The 18,587-nt window shown below is 45.2% G+C and overlaps 1 protein-coding gene across 3 annotated transcripts in view; it reads right to left on the bottom strand.

Annotated features, from left to right (window-relative positions):
* LOC137561112 (gastrokine-1-like) overlaps positions 1-18,587 on the bottom strand; it is a 98,106-nt gene that overhangs the window by 3,758 nt on the left and 75,761 nt on the right. For 2 of the 3 annotated variants that reach the window (XM_068272366.1, XM_068272367.1), the window contains 3 exons: positions 3,927-4,015; positions 2,680-2,721; positions 2,207-2,344 (listed from right to left, as the gene is read on the bottom strand). In XM_068272366.1, the coding sequence (XP_068128467.1) occupies positions 2,207-2,344; positions 2,680-2,721; positions 3,927-3,938 (192 nt within the window). In that variant the 5' untranslated portion in view covers positions 3,939-4,015. Of the gene's footprint in view, positions 1-2,206; positions 2,345-2,679; positions 2,722-3,926; positions 4,016-7,084; positions 7,105-18,587 lie in introns of those variants that run through there. The other variant, XM_068272368.1, reaches the window with a different exon arrangement.

Raw genomic sequence — 18,587 nt, 5'->3', positions numbered from 1 at the left:
AACAATTTAGTATTAATTTCTATTTTTATAAAGTGGTGACCAAGGGTCTGTAAACAGAATCAGCTACTTTCAAAGTAAAGGACGCCGAGGGCTAAAATGAAGATGAAATGAAGATAAAATGAAATGTGTTACTAACTCTTGGTCACAAGTTTATTGTAGATTGCTACTTTAAGAAGAAGCAGTACACAGCAACATTTCAAGTCAGTTAGGCTGTACCGCTAATTTCTCTTGGTTAGAAATAATAATTGGGGTTTGTGATCTGCTGCTCTATTTAAAATCAATGGGAATCAAAACAAAAAAAAAAGAGCCAGATACTTACCTAAGAAGAGGGAAGGCTCTGGGTCCTATAGAGCTTTCCTGCTCTTCTCTTGGTCCCCTCGTTGAAGCTGAAGCTCTCCGGTTTGAATCCCCTGCCACAGGGGACTTCGGAAGTCTTCGGGAGCCGAGTCCTCCCAAGACAGGTGGATCCATACTGTGCACGTGCGAGTTCGCGCGAGAGAGGGCTCTTGATAGTACGGAGCGGCCCGTCTTCGGGAGCACTTGGCTGGAGGATTAGAGCAGTATTTGACCAAATTGGTTGAATACTGCTCCCGGGGAGCCAGCGCTGGAATGGGGACTGAGAGAGGAGCGGCTCTATAGGACTCCCTCTCCTTAGAGAGGATCTTGTATCTGGCTTTTTTTTTTATTCCCATTGACTTCAAATGGAAATGTTTATGGGTCAAAATACTGATCACCATGGAACAAAAGCTAATCAGTGTTAAGATGTACAGTAAAAACTGGCCTTCTGTCCACTAACACTAGGTGGCACATGTGCAAGTTGTGCCATGTAGTGTTAGTAGTGTATGCATGGTAGAGCTGTGTAGAACCAGGTGTGTGAAGAGATCTATAGTTATGGCAATCAGGCAGGTGCAGACAAAATAAGACTACAGTGTGCAGCACACCAACTACACTACAAAAATTACCCTTCTGTGAGGTAAGACTGGCAGAGGAGTGCAGAACTCACAGCATTAACCCAGCTAAAAGTTTTTCAATTTTGCCATTAGATGCAGTGGCATATGTAAAGTGCTATGGGCCCCAGTGCAAGTTTTACATTGGCCCCCCCAAGCACTCTATACATAAGATACGGTGCACCAAAAAAAAGAACGGGATGGGGAACAGTTTGTTAATGATTACTACTATACAAAGCATCTATAGACATGATTATTACCAGCACAGGGCAAATAAAGAGCTAATACTGCAGGCGAGGGAGGCCCCCTCTGGCCTAAGGGCCCCATTGTAGTCGCAACCTCTCTGCATCCCCAATTGCTAAGCCACTGCTTAGATGTGCTTCAGGTTTGTAGTTAGCTAGTTAGTGTAAGTACAAGTTCAGAGCTTTAGCACCTCTGCTTAATAAGATAAATGATGCATACTGGCAAAAGTAATACAGCCTCAATAACTTTTTTTGCCCCAAAATCCTGTGTCCTAGAGAGGAGTTTAAACAGTTGCTGGACTGTAAATTTCTAACTTTGAGTGTTACAATATTAACCCAAGTGTGTGGGCATTACATTGTAGGGTTCAGCCTTATCCACTACGGGTTACATAATCACACTCACATCACATTTTAGAATCTCAGATAAAGCCAGAAGGGTATTTCTCTAACCTGCTACATGTTGAGGCTACAAATGGAGCACCAAGGGTCAGAAATCAAGGCCAAGGAAAAGTTATTTATGAGTATAATTTGCCTTCTTAAAACATATTTTTGACAATTCAGCTTTAAGCAGGCATTTGTGGTATCCCATGATGCATCACTCCCAAATATGCAAATCATCTCTTTGTGCCAAGGACACTAGGCTCAGATCCTGAACCACTTGTGTATAGTGAGCCTGTAGCTAATGTATTTTACAAAGCAACATCAACCCAACTTGCACACAGACTGTTTCAGATTTTCTGGTCCTCATCAATGCATGGCATGGATAGATACGGCTCTATGGGATAGGGCTTTGACCAGTACTACAGAATACCCAGATAGCTCACATTGACCCAGAACCACTAGGAAAGTGTAAGGAAAGCTATTTGTGGATAAAACGTGTAGTATGTATTGAGGGTAATTTTCAATATTTATAGGCTATTGGATTTCAGCCTGGCCAGGAGTTATGCAATACTTTTGTGAAAGCAAACCCATCCTTGTCATCATCTAAGAAAATGGAAGCCTCCTGGGAGGACTCACCCTGCCGTAGTCACACACAGAATCCCAGGAGTTCCAGCCATTCAGATTGTTGATATTGGCCACATGGTCCTGGTTGTTGATGTTCACATTCTGGTGCACACCGCCACCAACGTTCCCTGAGTTGCTCACGTCAACGTTCTGTGGGAGAATGTTAAAAGGTTACACATATCCAATTCGACAATCCAATCAAAACATCCAGAATATGCTAATCAAAGGCTGCCTACGGCTTGCTAATTCTAGAAGGGTCTTATTAAAGGAAGTGTAACTATAACACAGATTTTACATCTAACCACAAATACGCAGAAAAAAATGCTTTTTATAAGGACAGTACTGATATCGGAAAATATGATTTCCATTTAAACACAGTTATCACTATCACAGCAGTGGATGCTGTTACTTTACTGCAGGAGGGTTTGCTTGATCTTTACATCTGCATTTAAAGAAACGATACAGGAAATCCAATTTTCTCTTACATCATTAGCAAGCAGAGTTCCAAGGAGAGCTGCAAAGATCACCTGAAATGGAGAGATAACAATATAGTCAGTTATGTTTACCTTCTAAATCAGCTTCAGTCATCACTAATTGTATGCTTACAAATGTACGCATTGGAAAGCGGAATGAACGCATATTTGCAGAGGAATTAATGCGGAAAATTTTACGCATACGGGCATAAGCATCCTCATACACTACGCTTCACACTACGCGTAATTGCGTATTTTAACACGTAGTCTACAAAATGCATACGAAGCAAATATTTGATTTCGAAGCCGTAGTTTGATGAAGCGTAATTGCGCATAGCTCCAGCGTAGCGAAGTTGGCTCACTACGACCATCTCTGACATCAGGTGATGATGGTCAGATTCAACAAGAAACAAATCTCTCTCTGATCAAATCAGATTCGAGAGGGATCTGTCGGCTGCTCAGGGACACGGGAGAGTGTAGCGGGGACATGGGGGAGTGTAGTGGGGACACGAGGGGTGTAGCAGGGACACTGTGGAGTGTAGCAAGGACATGGGGGAGGGAAGTGAGGCGCAGGACAAAGTGGGCACAGAGGGGACAGAAGGGGGGACACCTGGGGACAGAAGGGGAAAGAAGGGAGGACAGAAGGGGATACATGAGTACAACTGTGGACATAAAGAAAGACAGAAGGGGACACCTGAATACAGAAGTGGACATAGGAGGACACATGGGGGACACATGAGAATACCAATTATGGGAGAACATCTACAAGATGCTCCTGGAACATTAATGCACCAGGTATATTTTTTCCCTGTTTTTCGCACTGGTGTGTCTTATATTCCAGAGCGTCATATAGGGTGGAAAATACAGTATATATTTTTTGTACAATCCCAACTCATCTTCATAAGCCCATCTAGCTTTTGGGACTTACCTGCTAGTGGTTTCTCTACTCCACCGTTTTTTCTATTGAGATTGCTAAATTGTGAAGGAACTACTAGATAATTAAAAGATATAATAATCATCAGAACTAGACCAACAGACTTGAACTAAGAAGAACCATTTATAATTAAAAATCCTTGACATGATGATGACATGAGATGTTGTTTTTTTAACGAAAGTCTTTCTTCAAGTACGGTATCTACTGCAACCAAGGATGCATATTAGGTACCAAGTGTGGTAGATGCAGACAGGTCTGAATAGTTCTCAGTTGATCTTATTATAGATATCTACAATATGTTACAACAGAAAGTAACACTACTCACCAAGGTCTTCATTGTGTATGATCTTCAAAGCAAAGAGTCTAAGAAAGAAAGAGTGGGTACAGGTTCTTTCTCCTTTTCCTTTATATAGGCTAGAACGAACAAACATGCCGATTTCAAAATTTGATCTTGGAAAGCATCCATCGCTCAATGAAAGAGATACAATTGGGCTTTTATCTTATTAAACATAGATAAGGCATTTCCTGTGATAAACATATGTATAATGGCTGTATTGTCTATACAACATCAGGAATGCACTGCGTACCAAGAGGTGTATGCTCTGTACGTCATACTGTGGTTGTCCCATGGTATAGCTTACACTATGTCTACCTTCACTGTGTGACACTAAAATACATACAGACATAAGTTACAGTATGTGACAATCAAAAGGATTAATTGTCAGTCTAGTTTCTGTAGAGGCATATTCCTTCCTCTTCTGCTTCCATCAAAAATTGGGAGAAAAACCAATGGCTTTGGTGGAATTTTTGGGCTAGTTGCTTTGTCCTCATGCCCTGCTCGAAGTCCCTTAGCTCCTCATCCCCCTCTGCTGTCCATAGAACAGTACATGCTGATTAGGCTAGCTAAATGTGCCTGAAATGAACTCAAACTTGCTTGCTGGTGGATCATCAGTTGGAATGATCATGAAAGAAGTTTTATGAAGCTCAACTGGAGCAAGTATGCAGTCAGTGCAGTCAAGAGTTACATCCCCTTATCTGCCTGCTTGCTCTGGCGCATTTACGTAAAGTAGGAGACAGAAGATAAGCATGATTGACAGCAAGCTAACATAAACATATCCCTCATACTGGAAGTTTCATTCATGTAGAGATTCTGCTGATTTTAAAACTTTAACGTTTTGGTCTGCTTCATAGGCTGCATTGGAGCAGCCCCATAGCCTGTAGACCTTTGCTAGCTGCTTTGCTCACTGGCTTCTGTAGGGCTGGTTTTCTGCAAAGTCCACATCAATTTTGGCCAAGAGGAGAATTATGACATGTAAGAGCAGGCTGCAACACATGGAATACCAAGCTCCAAACACAAAAAGAAAGCTTGAAATGAGAAGCTTCACACAGAAGAGGGGAGTTAAAATATACAGAAAAAAGGTTGTTGCCAAATAAGGGGTGTTGGGTTGGTGTTGCACAAAGAGGGGTACACAGAAAAAGACCATTACACATGGAAAGAGGGCTCCATTACATGCAAGAGGTAAAGACATGGAAGGTGGAAATACCAGAAAACTTGCCTTGGAAACAACCACATACCCAGTCAGCCCTGTAAATCTAGATTCTGTAGTGGCCCTACCCATGTCATTGCTCCCTGTGCATGTGGACATATCAGGTGATGTCCTTGCATTTAGCATGCACAGGAATGGCCCAAAGGCTTCCAGACTGTAGGGTATTTCTGCCTCTCCATTCAAACCAATGCACAGGATGGGCACAGGATTAAGAGGTGACAGGAAAGGAACATGGTCATGTGGGGAAAGTGGGCATAGCCAAGTGCTGTTTTTGGATCAGACAGTCCCCCAGAAGCAGTAACAATGTGAACATATGAGAGAGGGAAGGTGGTAAGTTCTATGGCAGGTATGTGGGCATTTTGTGATACAATCATTGCCAAGTTCCAACATCATTGCACAATTCTAGAATATACACTGCAATTCAAACTAATAGGGTTCGCTGGTTCTATGTTCTATCAGAAAACAAAAATTATTCTGTGAACCTGGCCTGGATTTAGGAAAAAGCTGTAATATTTTACATGATTGCAGGTTGTCCTATATTAAGCTATCTATTTTGTTGTGGATTTGCTCGCCACTGCAATGGCACAACCACAAATTGTCTGACGTATGGCAATCTACTCCACTGTCTCATACTGTTATGTCCTATTTAGTCTACACTACCCCTAAGTGGTTGAAAACTCTTTCCACTTTTGAACTTCTCTCATATGACGCTCTCAATCTTGGAATCTAGATGGATGCCCATAGTATAAATGTCGGGAGCAAGTGTAGAACATGGACACAGCAAGAAGTAAGGGAAAACTTAAAAAAAGGCTTTATTTTGAGGAATACAGAGTACAGGAAAGATAGTGATAAGAACAGTGCTGTAGACAATGGCTCCACACCAACAGCCATGCTCTCATGCTATCTAAACTTAGGAGATACCGGTATGAGGGGAATTGAAATGATAGAGGCTAGCAGAGCTCCTCTAAATCTTAGCTTGACCCTGAGGCAGGAAAACAAATACTAAGGCCCCTTTTACACTTATTGTGGTGCGATTGTTATATGATCGCACCACAACGGTACCGAAAGTTTGCGCCACAGGTTTCTTCTGTGGTGCGACCTGTGAGGAACACTTTTCAATGAAAGAATGCCTCTCTTCCGGAATCACCACGCACCATGCACAGTTAATCGTGCAGGTGATATCTCTTTGTGGGGTACACAGGCCAAAGTTAAGAACCTCAGAAACAGTTTAAGCTCTCCTTACTCTGAAAAAAACGTTTTTTTACTTCAAAAGGGGTTTTACTTTGCCACCTCCACTAGTCATCATGCTTTTTTGTATTCAGGTATTAGTGTGAATAGCCACTAAGGGCTAATTCACATTGAGCCCTGAACCACAATTGCGTCCGCGATCGCGATTTAGCGGGCAAAATATTGTGATTTACGGCGATTTGCGTTTGTGATTCTGGTTCAAAAGAACGAGAATCACAGTGTGATCATTCCCTAAGTGCTGCATGCAGCGCATTTGCGATTAATAGCCATCACAAACTGCAGTGAGAATGATTAGATGATTCTGCAGTTTTTGTCTTGTTTCTCCTATATAGATTCCTCTTGAGGGGCATTTCATGCAGCGTATCATGTATACAACATTGGATGACTCACAGACCCAATGCGCACAAGAATGAACCATCACCGCTTTAAAATCAATGAAGGTAAAATGGACACACCAGTGGGCCAACACTTCTGTGAACCAGGACACAGCATGCAAGATCTCAAAGTACTTATTTTTAAGGGTAACTTCAAAAATGAACAAGCAAGAAAGATTTCTGAGTACAAATTTATGAAAATGTTTAAGACATTAACAGAAGGTTTAAATTGTGGAATGGGATTCATGACTCCTTATGTAACATGATTGACTTAGCTTCACTATCTTCAGAAACCTGCTAGATTTCATGTTTACTTGCATGAGCTCACTGGCTCCAGCCTGCTGATCACCTGATATCTAACTGCTAAACAGCAACCAACACAACTGTCATCTTCATGTTTGCCATTTCCCTGCATCAGTGTTTTACTACAGCTAACATCTGGAAATATGCCTGAAGTAGGGGACTAGATCCCAGAAAGCTTGCATTATTTAACTTTATCAGTTAGCCATTAACCTGCCTGGCGTTCTGATGTTTTTTGCACATTTTTTTTTAATCATGTAGCTAGCCTAGCGCTAGCTACATGATTCCCCCTCCCTGCGGCGTCCCTCCCTGCCCTCCGATCGGCGCCGGCGCGTTTGCTCGTCCAGAAATCCCGTTCTGAATGGGATTTCCTTGAGGGCTTCCCCTGTCGCCATAGCGACGAACGTCGTGATGTCATCGACGTCGTGACGTCACAGGGAGTCCCGATCCACCCCTCAGCGCTGCCTGGCACTGATTGGCCAGGCAGCGTATGGGGTCTCGGTGGGGGGGCCTGTATCGCGGCGGGTAGCGGCGGATCGGCGGCGATTAGGTAGGACACACAGCAAGTAAAGTGCTTGCTGCGTGTTTAAAAAAAAAAATTATTCAAATCGTAGCTCGTCTAGAACGCTAGGGAGGTTAAAAGGTATTACTTTTCCAAGACTTTGTTTTTTTCTACCTACATATATTGTTTGGCTAACACGGTACAGAAACATTTTTACTACTGTAGACATTTAAAGAAATACATTGGCTACTACTACTTACTACTACTACTACTACTATTGTTATTAACATTACAGAGCACCCAGATAGTTGATTCTAGAGGTTCTTTATCTTTCACTGAGAGGAGCAGGGGAGAGGCAGAGATATGTGCTGATTGATGCGCATGGAGGCAGAGCTACAGCCCGAAGCTCTGCCTCCCCCAGGCAGCTAAATACACGACCAAGGAAGTTGTGGATTTTTGCCCTGGGAGTTTGGGGTGATTTATTTAGTGTTCAGCCGCGGGGGTGCGGTGTTTCAGTTAGGGCATTGATGTTAAAGAGGTTTTTTAAAGAAAAGCCTGTATTTTGAGAGACTTCACAGTCTCTTTAAATGCTTCCAGGGATGGATATGTCCTGATTTGGTGTGGTGGGGATTTCCAAAGTGTAGGGGCAGCATGGCAAAATGCTCTGTCTCCAAAGGTTGTGAGGTGGATTCTGGGGGTGACCAAGTTATTAGATCCTTTTGATCTAAAGCCACATACACATGCTGAACAAGTCTTTTACTATAAACAACTTTACAAACAACTACGATTAAAAAAGTTGGAAAGATACATCTTGGCGTGTAAACAACTATTATACACACAGAACGATTTGACGGACAACTTGACGAACAACTACAAATGTATATATTGTAACTCAACTGGTGAAAAACTAACATGTTCTAGTTAGTAATGGAAGTCATTGAAAAGTCATAGCAGACTTCTGTACACATTGCCATGTTGGACACAACTTCTCTCAGTTGTTCGTCAAGTCAATCCGATAGTTGGATTGGCTTGAGCTGTGTCTTATCAGTTGTTGGTCGCCTCTTATTACCCCCCAATACCTTAATCTCTAGTTATCTGGCTTGCAGTCACTGCCACTTTTCTTATTTCTCTCTGCTTCAAACACAACAGGGGAACGATAGCTGAGTGAGTTGTGTGTCCCCTCCTACACTGTGCCCTGCGGCTGGAGCCTCCCTCACCTCTGCCTCGGCCCGGCCCTGCCGATTGATCAGCATATATCACTAGGAATTATATCTCCATCACGAAGCCTGAGAGCTGAACCCAAAGAAATAAATACAAAAATTGAATGCTCATCTTCTTTTATAAAGCCATTCAATAAATTACATTTGAAATAGGTGGGACCAGATTCCCCCAAAAATGTTATTTATCCAATGCACATTCATAGAAAAACATTTGCATCCTAACACTAGCCATTTAGCATAGATTACAAGTTGATTCAACCTCATTGGGAACACACATTCAGACTCTTAGCTTAACACAGTGAATTCATACCTGGTGCATGCAGTTCATAAACCTTGCACATTTTAGGGTACAACACACTCAGCTCACACAAGTTATACACTATATGAAGTTAAAGTGACACTGAAGCGAAAAAAAAAAACAGTTTATGATATAATGAATTGTATGTGTAGATTCCAGATTTAGGATCTAAAAGCCGAGCTATTTTTTCACAAGCTTTTAGACCCTAAAAACACTAACCAAAAACATACCATAGAGAGATCTGCAACAACTCCTGCATATAAAACTCACTCTGGAATACCTTAGCTGTAAACTACGTATTTCTGTCCCGAGCCTGATTTGGGATTACCGCTAAGGAAGTTACTAGAACATTTGTAGCAAAGAACAGTGAGAGACAGGTTGAGATAAGTGCTTCAGAAAATAGCATTGCTCTCTGACTAAGCTTGGTGTAATTGCCTTCTTAAAACAGAAGGAAATTTGCAATAATTCAGTTATAAGTGAACATTTGTAGTTACCCACAATGCACTACCACTAAATATGCAAATTATCCCTTTTCGCCCTTGTTAAGCCAAGCAAGCATCCAGAACCGCTGGTGTATAGCAAGCCTATAGCTTTAAGTTTTACACAGCCATATCAACCCCACATGTAGACAGCCTGTTTCAGACTTTTGGTCCTCATCAGTACATGGCAGGGATTGATAAGGCTGTATGAGATCGGGCTTGGACGAGTACAACAGAGTAACCAAGCAGCTCAGGGTGACACAAACTACTAGGAATGTATAGGGGGATAAAAGGAACCAAAAAGCCCTACTACTAAAAAAGCAAAGCTTGGTGTAATTGCCAAATTAGTCGGAGAACTCAAATAAGCTCTTTTGCATAGATAACTAGTGAAGTTTCTTAACTCTTCCTGTACTGGAAACAATATGAGACTAATATCTGGGCTACTGCTGTTCTATTTCTTAGCTGTACTACACATACAAATCATTATCTCATAAGTTTATTTTCACTTCATATTTCCTTTAAGTTGATGTTTACCCATTGGACAGAGTTGAATCAGACCTATGGAAATCACTGTTTGCAGAGTCGGGACAAGGTCATCCAGCACCCAAGGCTGAGACACCAAAGTGCGCCCCTCCATCCCTCCCACCCCAGCCGTCACACACTGACAGCTGGGGTGGGAGGATGGAGGGGCGCACCTTGATTATCTGGCTTGCAGTCACTGCCATGTATCACATTTTCTTATTTCTCTCTGCTTCAAACACAATAGGGGAATCATAGCTGAGTGAGTTGTGCGCCCCTCCTACACTGCGGCCTGAGGCTGGAGCCTCTCTCGTCTCTGCCTCGGCGTGGCCCTGACTGTATGGAACATGACTACATGGGGCCCAATCTAATTCACCTTTTCTCTTAAGTTTCTCCTAGGGCAGTTATGGCTAACCTTGGCACTCCAGCTGTGACAAAACTACAAATCCCATCATGTCTCTGCCTCCCCGAGCTATGCTTAGAGCTATCAGTGTATTGCAATGCCTCTGTTCCCTGTGGCTGCTCGGCCTCTGCTTCTCTGTGCCCCCATATCAGCACCGGAACCGTCCTGCCTCCTGCCGCCTCCCCATCACCGCTGCGGATGGTCTCCTCCTGCCGGATGGTCCCCTCGTGCTCTGTTCTCCCAGGATCCCGCTCCGGATCCCCGGCTGCCACCGCTATCCGGCTCCTGCCACCTCACTGTTCCCAGCGGCTGGTGGCAGTTTTCAGCCTCCGCTTCTCTGGGCCCCCGTATCACCTCCGGAACCGCCCTGCCGCCTCCCCATCACCGCTGCGGATGGTCTCCTACTGCCGCCTCTCCTCTGCAGTCTGCGGGGCTCCTCTGCCATCACCTCTCGGCCCCTGGAAGGCAGGACGGCCTCAAGCACGTGGTCACTAGGCCCCACCACCCCTGAAGTAAAGTCGCCGGCTGGCAGCATTCCTCCTCTACCACCAATCCAGCGCTGTCCCTCTGGCTCCATCCAGCCCCAGCAGGCAGACCGGCTCCTCTGGCCAGCAACATCACCCCAGCACCCAGCAGGATCACAGGCCTGCGTTCAGAAAGGGCGAGCGGCACTCTGGACCTGGTGTCCTGCATTCTGCATCCTAGAACGGTGAGCTACAAACTTTTAATGGGTTTACCATCACTTGCCATCACCATCACTTGCTGTGCTTTTATGTCTGCCACTCTGCACCCCAGCTTTCCACCCATGCCTGGACTGCATACCACTGCACCTTGAACTCCCACTGAGCCCATACTGTATGCCTGCACTGTATGGCCGTGCTGCATTTCAGACCACTACCGGGCCTGTACTGTATACCACTGCACCTGAGACCACTATTTGTGCCTCCATACCGTCCACCGGGGCCATTCACACTGTGCTGCTTGCTCAATACCACCTACTTGGGCCCTATACTGCGCTGTGTGGTCTGCTCAACAACCCCTCCCTGGACCATATACTGTGCTGGGCCTGGTGTCAAGCCCGACTCTGCACTGCCGTAGTCTGACCCTGCACCACTCCTTGTGACCCTACACTGCTCCTTGTGACCCACCACTCGTCCCGGGTGTGCTCCCCGTGATCCTCCACCAGACTTCCGACTCTGCTGCAGCCCATGCCACCCTCTGCCCTAAACCCAAATACCACCTCCTACTGAGGCACTTGTACCATGGGCACAGAACGGTCACAAAATTTTGCCACCCTATCCAGAGAAGCCCTTCTTAAATGGGAACCCCCGGACAGCCCCAGGCCTCCATGGGGCTCCCCCTTGTTGAATGCTGTCACTGCCCACATCGAATACCTCGTTTCCAAGCGAGCACCGAACAAACGCCACCACAGAGGTAGGAGGGCAGGGGCCTAGGTCCGACTAAAAAGAAAAGGACTACGCACTCCCGTCCCTGCCATCCTACTTGCAAATGTCTGCTCACTCCCCAACAAACTGGACGAGCTACTCCTCCTACTCGGCAGCAAACCCCAGATCAGCAAGAACACCCCTGTTCTCTGTTTCACTGAGACCTGGCTGAGCGACAGCATCCCTGACAACTCTCTACACATGCCTGGCTACAACCTCCTAAGAGCAGACCGTGACGTGGCCCTCTCTGGGAAAACGAGAGGGGGGGGTATCTGCTTCTACATCAACACCTCCTGGTGCTCCAACATCACCACTCTCAAAAAGACCTGCACCCCAGATGTTGAGTTTCTGGCCATAAACTGCAGGCCTCAGTACTCCCCCAGGGAGTTCTCTTCCCTTGTCCTTGTTGGGGTCTACATCCCTCCCGACGCATGCTCCAAGTCTGCACTGCAAGCCCTCAGTGACTGTATCTCGCAGTGGGAAACATCCCTCCCTGAGGCCCTCTTCATCATCCTGGGCGACTTTAACAAGGCGAACCTACGACAGGAGATGCCCCGCTACAAGCAGCACATAACCTGCCCCACCAGAAACGGCAACACCCTGGACTACTGTTACACGGTTCATAAGAACGCATACAAGGCCATCCAAGGGGCCCCCCTGGGTAACTCCGACCATGACACAATCCACTTGATCCCCACTTACAGGAGGCTCCTGGAGTCCTCTAAGCCCACAGTCAAAACCATCAAAAAATGGACAGCAGAGGCAAAACTGGAACTCCAAGCTTGCTTTGATACCACCGACTGGTCGACCCTGGAGGCACCCTCCCTCGAGGAATGGGCTGAGAATGTCACCTCCTACATTAGCTTCTGCGAAGAGGCGTGTATTCCATCAAAGACCTTCAGGGTCTTCCCCAACAACAAGCCTTGGTTTAATGACAAGCTCCGCCGACTTCGGAAACGCAAGGAGGAAGCGCATAGGTCTGGCTCCCCCGAGAAATACAGAGAGGCCAGGTACGCCCTGAAAAGAGAACTGCGATTAGCAAAGAGGGCCTACTCCGACAAGCTGGGGCTCTGTCTCCAATCAAACAATACACGGGAGGTATGGAAGGGCCTGAGAGCAGCCACGAACTTCAAACCCGTACCTCAGTCTGCGACCCCGAGCCTCAGGCTGGCGGAGGAACTCAATGAGTTCTACTGCAGGTTCGAGCAACAACCTAACCAGCACGAGGACCTAACAGCCATGGCTAAGGGGACCCCCCTGCGGGTGAACTTGGCGCCCTGGCTCCTGTAGCTGTTCATGAATTAGAGGTACTCCGGCACCTCCGGAAGCTGAATCCCAGGAAGTCTTCTGGCCCAGATGGAGTGTCGTCGAACTGCCTGAGAACCTGTGCCGATCAGTTAGCCCCTGTGCTCACCTCCTTATTCAAGCGTTCTTTATCGGACGGCACAGTCCCCTCCTGTTTTAAGCGGTCCACAATTGTGCCAGTCCCCAAAAAACCCGGCAGCACTGAGCACAACAACTTCCGACCAGTGGCCCTAACTTCCAACATTATGAAGCTCCTTGAGCGGCTGGTCCTTGCCCACCTGAAGAGGTACACGGACGCCCACCTCGACCAGCTCCAATTCGCTTATAGGGCAAACAGATCCGTGGAGGACGCCATCAATGCCAGCCTAGCATACATCACCGAGCACCTGGACAACCCTGCCTCCTACGCTAGGATCCTGTTCCTGGATTTTAGCTCAGCGTTCAACACGATCTGCCCGGACATCCTGCACACCAATCTGAAGCAGCTCGGAGTAGATCCCACCCTCCGAACATGGATCAAGGACTTCTTGACAAACAGAATGCAACAGGTGAAGCTCGGCAACTGCTACTCCAGCGTTAGAACCACCAATACAGGGGCTCCACAAGGCTGTGTACTGTCACCACTATTGTTCTCCCTCTATACCAACAATTGCACCTCATCCGCAGACTCTGTGAAAGTCATCAAATTTGCAGACGACACCACTATCATCGGCCTAATTGGCAGCAACGGAGAGCATGAATACCGCAGCGAAGTCGAGAGAATCTGCAACTGGTGCAGGGACAATAACCTAGTACTAAATGCCGCAAAGACAGTTGAACTGGTCGTAGACTTCAGGAGGAACCCTCTCCCCCTCCCACCTGTCCTCATCGGGGGTACCGAAGTCTCTAGGGTGACATCAGTGCAGTTCCTCGGCATGACTCTCACCAACAACCTGAAGTGGGGGCAGAACACCTCCAAAGTTCAGAAGAAATCTCAGCAGAGGTTGTTCTTCCTGCACCAACTGAAGAGATTCGGCATGCCCCGGAAACTGCTAACAAGCTTCTATACTGCCACTGTAGAATCCATCCTCTGCTCCTCAGTCATTGTCTGGTACGCAGGGGCAACGGCCAGCGACAAGCACAAACTGCAGAGAGTCATAACGGACGCAGAGAAGATCATAGGGTCTCCTCTTCCACCTCTTGATCTCCTCCACTAGCTAGGATGAGGAAGAGGGCCACCATGATCTCCCGTGACCCCTCCCACCCAGGCAGTTGCTACTTCAAGCTCCTCCCATTGGGCCGCCGCTACAGGACTATACCATGCAAAACCACCAGGCGGAAGAACACCTTCTTCCCTAAAGCGGTTCGGCTGCTGAACTCCAACCTCCCCCTGTCAGGCTCGCCTACTGGTATGCCCTAGCGGGGTCTCTCAGTCAACTCCCGCCGCTGCTCGCCCTTGTTCTCGATTGCCCAGGGTCTGTACGAGGGCCATCATTATCATCATTATTATTACTACTACTATTAGTATTTTATTGGACTGCTCCTGCCTGGCAGGTAGAAAAACACTAACTGATGACCCGGGACTGCCACTAGTAGGGGTCAGACCTATACCATTAATGCAATTAACGTAGTTCTAAATTGTTTTTGCTGTGCGTCTTGTCTTCTTGTACTATGTCTATGCCATGTGTACCACAAATAATTCCGAATATAGCTCTGCTGTATTTGGCGGAATAAAATGATTCTGATTCTGATTCATGGAACTTGTAGTTCCACCACAGCTGGAGTGCCAAGGTTAGCCATCACTGTCCTAGGGGATATTTTCACATCTTATCAATAAAATGCCTTTTAAGCCACAAGAAAGCAGAAAATAATCTGAACAATTTGACAGGACTTCCTCACCTACTTTTTAGTACTTATTCAATTGCAGTTGCTGAAAGGTTATTTAAAACAAGATGAAAATGATCTCCTAGGCGAAAACTTAGGAGAAAAAGGAGAATTGGTTCAGACCCGTGAAATGTTGTTTATAGAACTTATGCTTTCTCCTAAAAATTGGCAAACATGTACAGTGATTGGACTTCCTTTGTTGGGTTAAAGAGGCCCTTTAATTGCATTGTTTACTGAGCACAGGTCCAAAAGTGGACATAGTGACATAGTGCAGGACAATGTTTTTATTACAAATTACTTACCGGCTCCTGACCATAAGATGCATCTACATTTAGAGGACAAAAACCAGGAGAAAAAAATCTATACTAAACCTGGTGCTTCCATGGTGAAGGGGCATCTTGTACCTCTTGTGTCTCCCTGTGTCTTCCTCTGTCCCCCTTGTGTCCTCCTGTCTCCTCATGTGTATAACTTTGTCCTTCTTGTGTCTTCCTCTATGCTCCTTTGTGTCCCCTTTGTGTCCCCATGTATCCTTCGTTTGTCCCCTTGTGTCCTCCTCTGCATGGGCACAGTACAGGGAGTCCCTGACATTGCGGCAGGTTGGAGGTTCATATTGGCAGGCGTTCAGAAGTCAGAACCTCCCTGCATTTGGCCTATAAGATGCAGTGAATTTCCCCCACACACACACACTTTTGGGGGGAGAAAAAGTGAGTCTTATAGTCCAAAAAATATAATACTTTACTAGCTAAATCAATATTCTATTAGGCTGGGTTCCAATTTAACTACTGATGTCGTGGAAGTTTCTGTGCAACTGCGAAAAAATGTCCTCTGGAACGCTCCTCTACAACTGAGTTAAAGATACATGAAAGACTATAAGTTCACACTATCATGGATGTGAAATGGTGCATTCCCAGTGTATCCTGTATGGATATGCTGATCCATCTCAGGTCCATTGCAGCCTATCACAATGGCACCGTTGTGCATCCATCGGAACATGTTGCATGGGTCTCTCTACTGCTGCCCTCTCCAGAGAACATTCTCATTGGTTCATGGTCCACACAGTGCACAGGGGCAGTCCGGTGTGATATATTCCAATGAGAATCCTCTCTGAGCAGGGAAGATTCCTTTTGGTTTAGTTTCAGTCTAATGGGAAGAATTAGTAGTATGCTTCTGCTGGGGCCATTAATACTCCAGGAGAGGAAGCAGAAGCGGCAATAAAAAGATGACAGATGAAGACAGAAGATTACAGAAGAAGGCTGAGGGTGGAGGTGACAGATGAAGGCAGAAGAAGGTGACAGAACTGAAGAACATACAGTATATGATAATCAGCCTAGTGAGAACGGACGCTGTCCATTCTCATAGACTTCTACTGATTCCGTCAGTATCCACTGCATCTTTTCCACTGGATCCTCTTGCTCAGTTCTTATGAGCGGAACTGAAAGCTGTGGGGTACACAATTATTTTGGACACAAAGAAAGTGCTTTGGGAGTATTCGGGTGTTTTGAATGCCATGTAACATATTCAAACACCAACACTAGTATTCAGTACCCAGATGTTTTACAGAATATTGGTAAAACAAGACGTTGATGCAACACAGAGGTAAGAGCAGCTTAAATAAATTTGGCCAGGTTTGGAGATGTTCTGGATGTGAACAATTTTGAAAAGAACTATTTCAAATGTGATATCATGTTGGTGAAATGGTTAGGCAGTTAATTAATAGAATCATTTAAAGCCGAACTGAAGATCTAAAAAACAAAGGGTTTCACTTACCTTGGGCTTCTGCCAGCCCAGTGCAGCCTTCCTGTCCCGTGGCTGTCCTCCACGATCCTCCGTTCTCCCACCCCCAACTAGTTTAGTTACTTCCGATGAGGCAATTGCGCCTGCGCGCCCCGGGTCACATGTATCTTTCTTTGCGTTTCCATCCGCTATAGCATCCTGCTACACCGAACCAAAACTAGCTGGAGGTGGGATAACAGAGGGTGGTGGAGGACCAGAGCGGGACAGGAAGGTTGCACGGGGCTGGCAGAAACCCCAGGTAAGGGAAACACTTTTTTTTATAGATCTTCAGTTCCGCTTTAAAGATAAAGGGCCTGAGCCCACTAACGCATTTGTGTCCAATTTTCTGCAACACATCGGTGTTTCAGATGCCGAAAAGGGGACAGAAGTGAACACAAATGGGTTAGTGGGCTCAGACCCAAACAGATGTGGATGAAGGGGGCAAGGTAGTACTTCTCACAAATCCATTTGGTTGAATTAGAGGTAACTGAAACGTATGATAAGAGAATACAGATCCAGACTGGACAGGTATTTGTAGATGACATCAGCATACAGGTAGTATTTTTAAAGGGGACCCAAGGTGAAAGACATATGGAGGCTGAAATATTTATTTCCTTTTAAACAATGCACATTGATCAAACACTATCCGAGTGATATACCAGGGACATGAATATATACACTGAGACACCAAGGACAAGCTCTATAGGTATAGATTATGCAAGCATGGATCCCTTGCAAATAGTTAGATCAGTTTAAAATGAAACAAGGGGGGATCACCAGATTCTGTGTCCCCTGGTAAAGTCCTAAAAATTATCTATTCATAGGTCTCTGAGAATAGTGGAGGTCTTTGCTTATCCCCCAGTGCTTCCTGTATATGTATAAGGAGGACTGGTGTAGCTATTCCACCATCAAAGAAGAAAAAGGACAATACCTAAATAAGGCACATGTGGAGGAATAGTGTTGAGGGGGGATGGGTATACAATTCACCCCTCAAACACCTATAATCAGGTCCTCTCAAATGTGCCTGCTGGAATGGACGACACGCAATAACATATAGTGCAGGTGCTATATACAAGGTGCTGTATAATGGTTCCCTAGCACATTGCCTGGCTATCCAGGTGATCCACTGCCTCTAATACTCTTAGCCATAGACCATGAACAAGCATGCAGCTCAAATGTTTCTGCCAAAAATCTGACAAGATTAGCTGCATGCTTGTTTCAAGTGTGATTCAGACACCAATGACCAGCAACAGGACAGCCAGGTAACGGGTATTGTTTAAAATAAAATAAAATAAAAATAAAATAAATTTGGCATCCTTTATATGTCTCTCACTTCGGGTTCCTTTTAAGGCCAAAGGAATAAATATAATTAGTGTTGAGCCAAAATTTGCAATATTTCGTGTTTCTGGAATTATGGATGTGAATTTTGCCGCTGCGTTGCAAATTCATAATTTCGTAATTGCCATAGAAACAGTCATTCGGAATTCTGTAAGCAAAATTTACGTCATGTAATTTTGTGTTTCTGCGCAAATTCGTGTTTAACGCAAAATTTCGGGTTTTCTATAGAAATTTTCTATAGTCATTTTAATTATAAAAATGAACGTAATTTCATTTTTTAATAGTAATTATGCAAATTTAAGTAATTACTAAACTCAGGAAAGTCACTCATTGATAACTCATTACTGACTGCAATTACTGATAATGCAAAGG

This window comes from Hyperolius riggenbachi, chromosome 3 (genome assembly GCF_040937935.1).
Source record: "Hyperolius riggenbachi isolate aHypRig1 chromosome 3, aHypRig1.pri, whole genome shotgun sequence".
Lineage (NCBI taxonomy): Eukaryota > Metazoa > Chordata > Amphibia > Anura > Hyperoliidae > Hyperolius > Hyperolius riggenbachi.
This window is presented reverse-complemented; position numbering and strand designations above follow the sequence as displayed.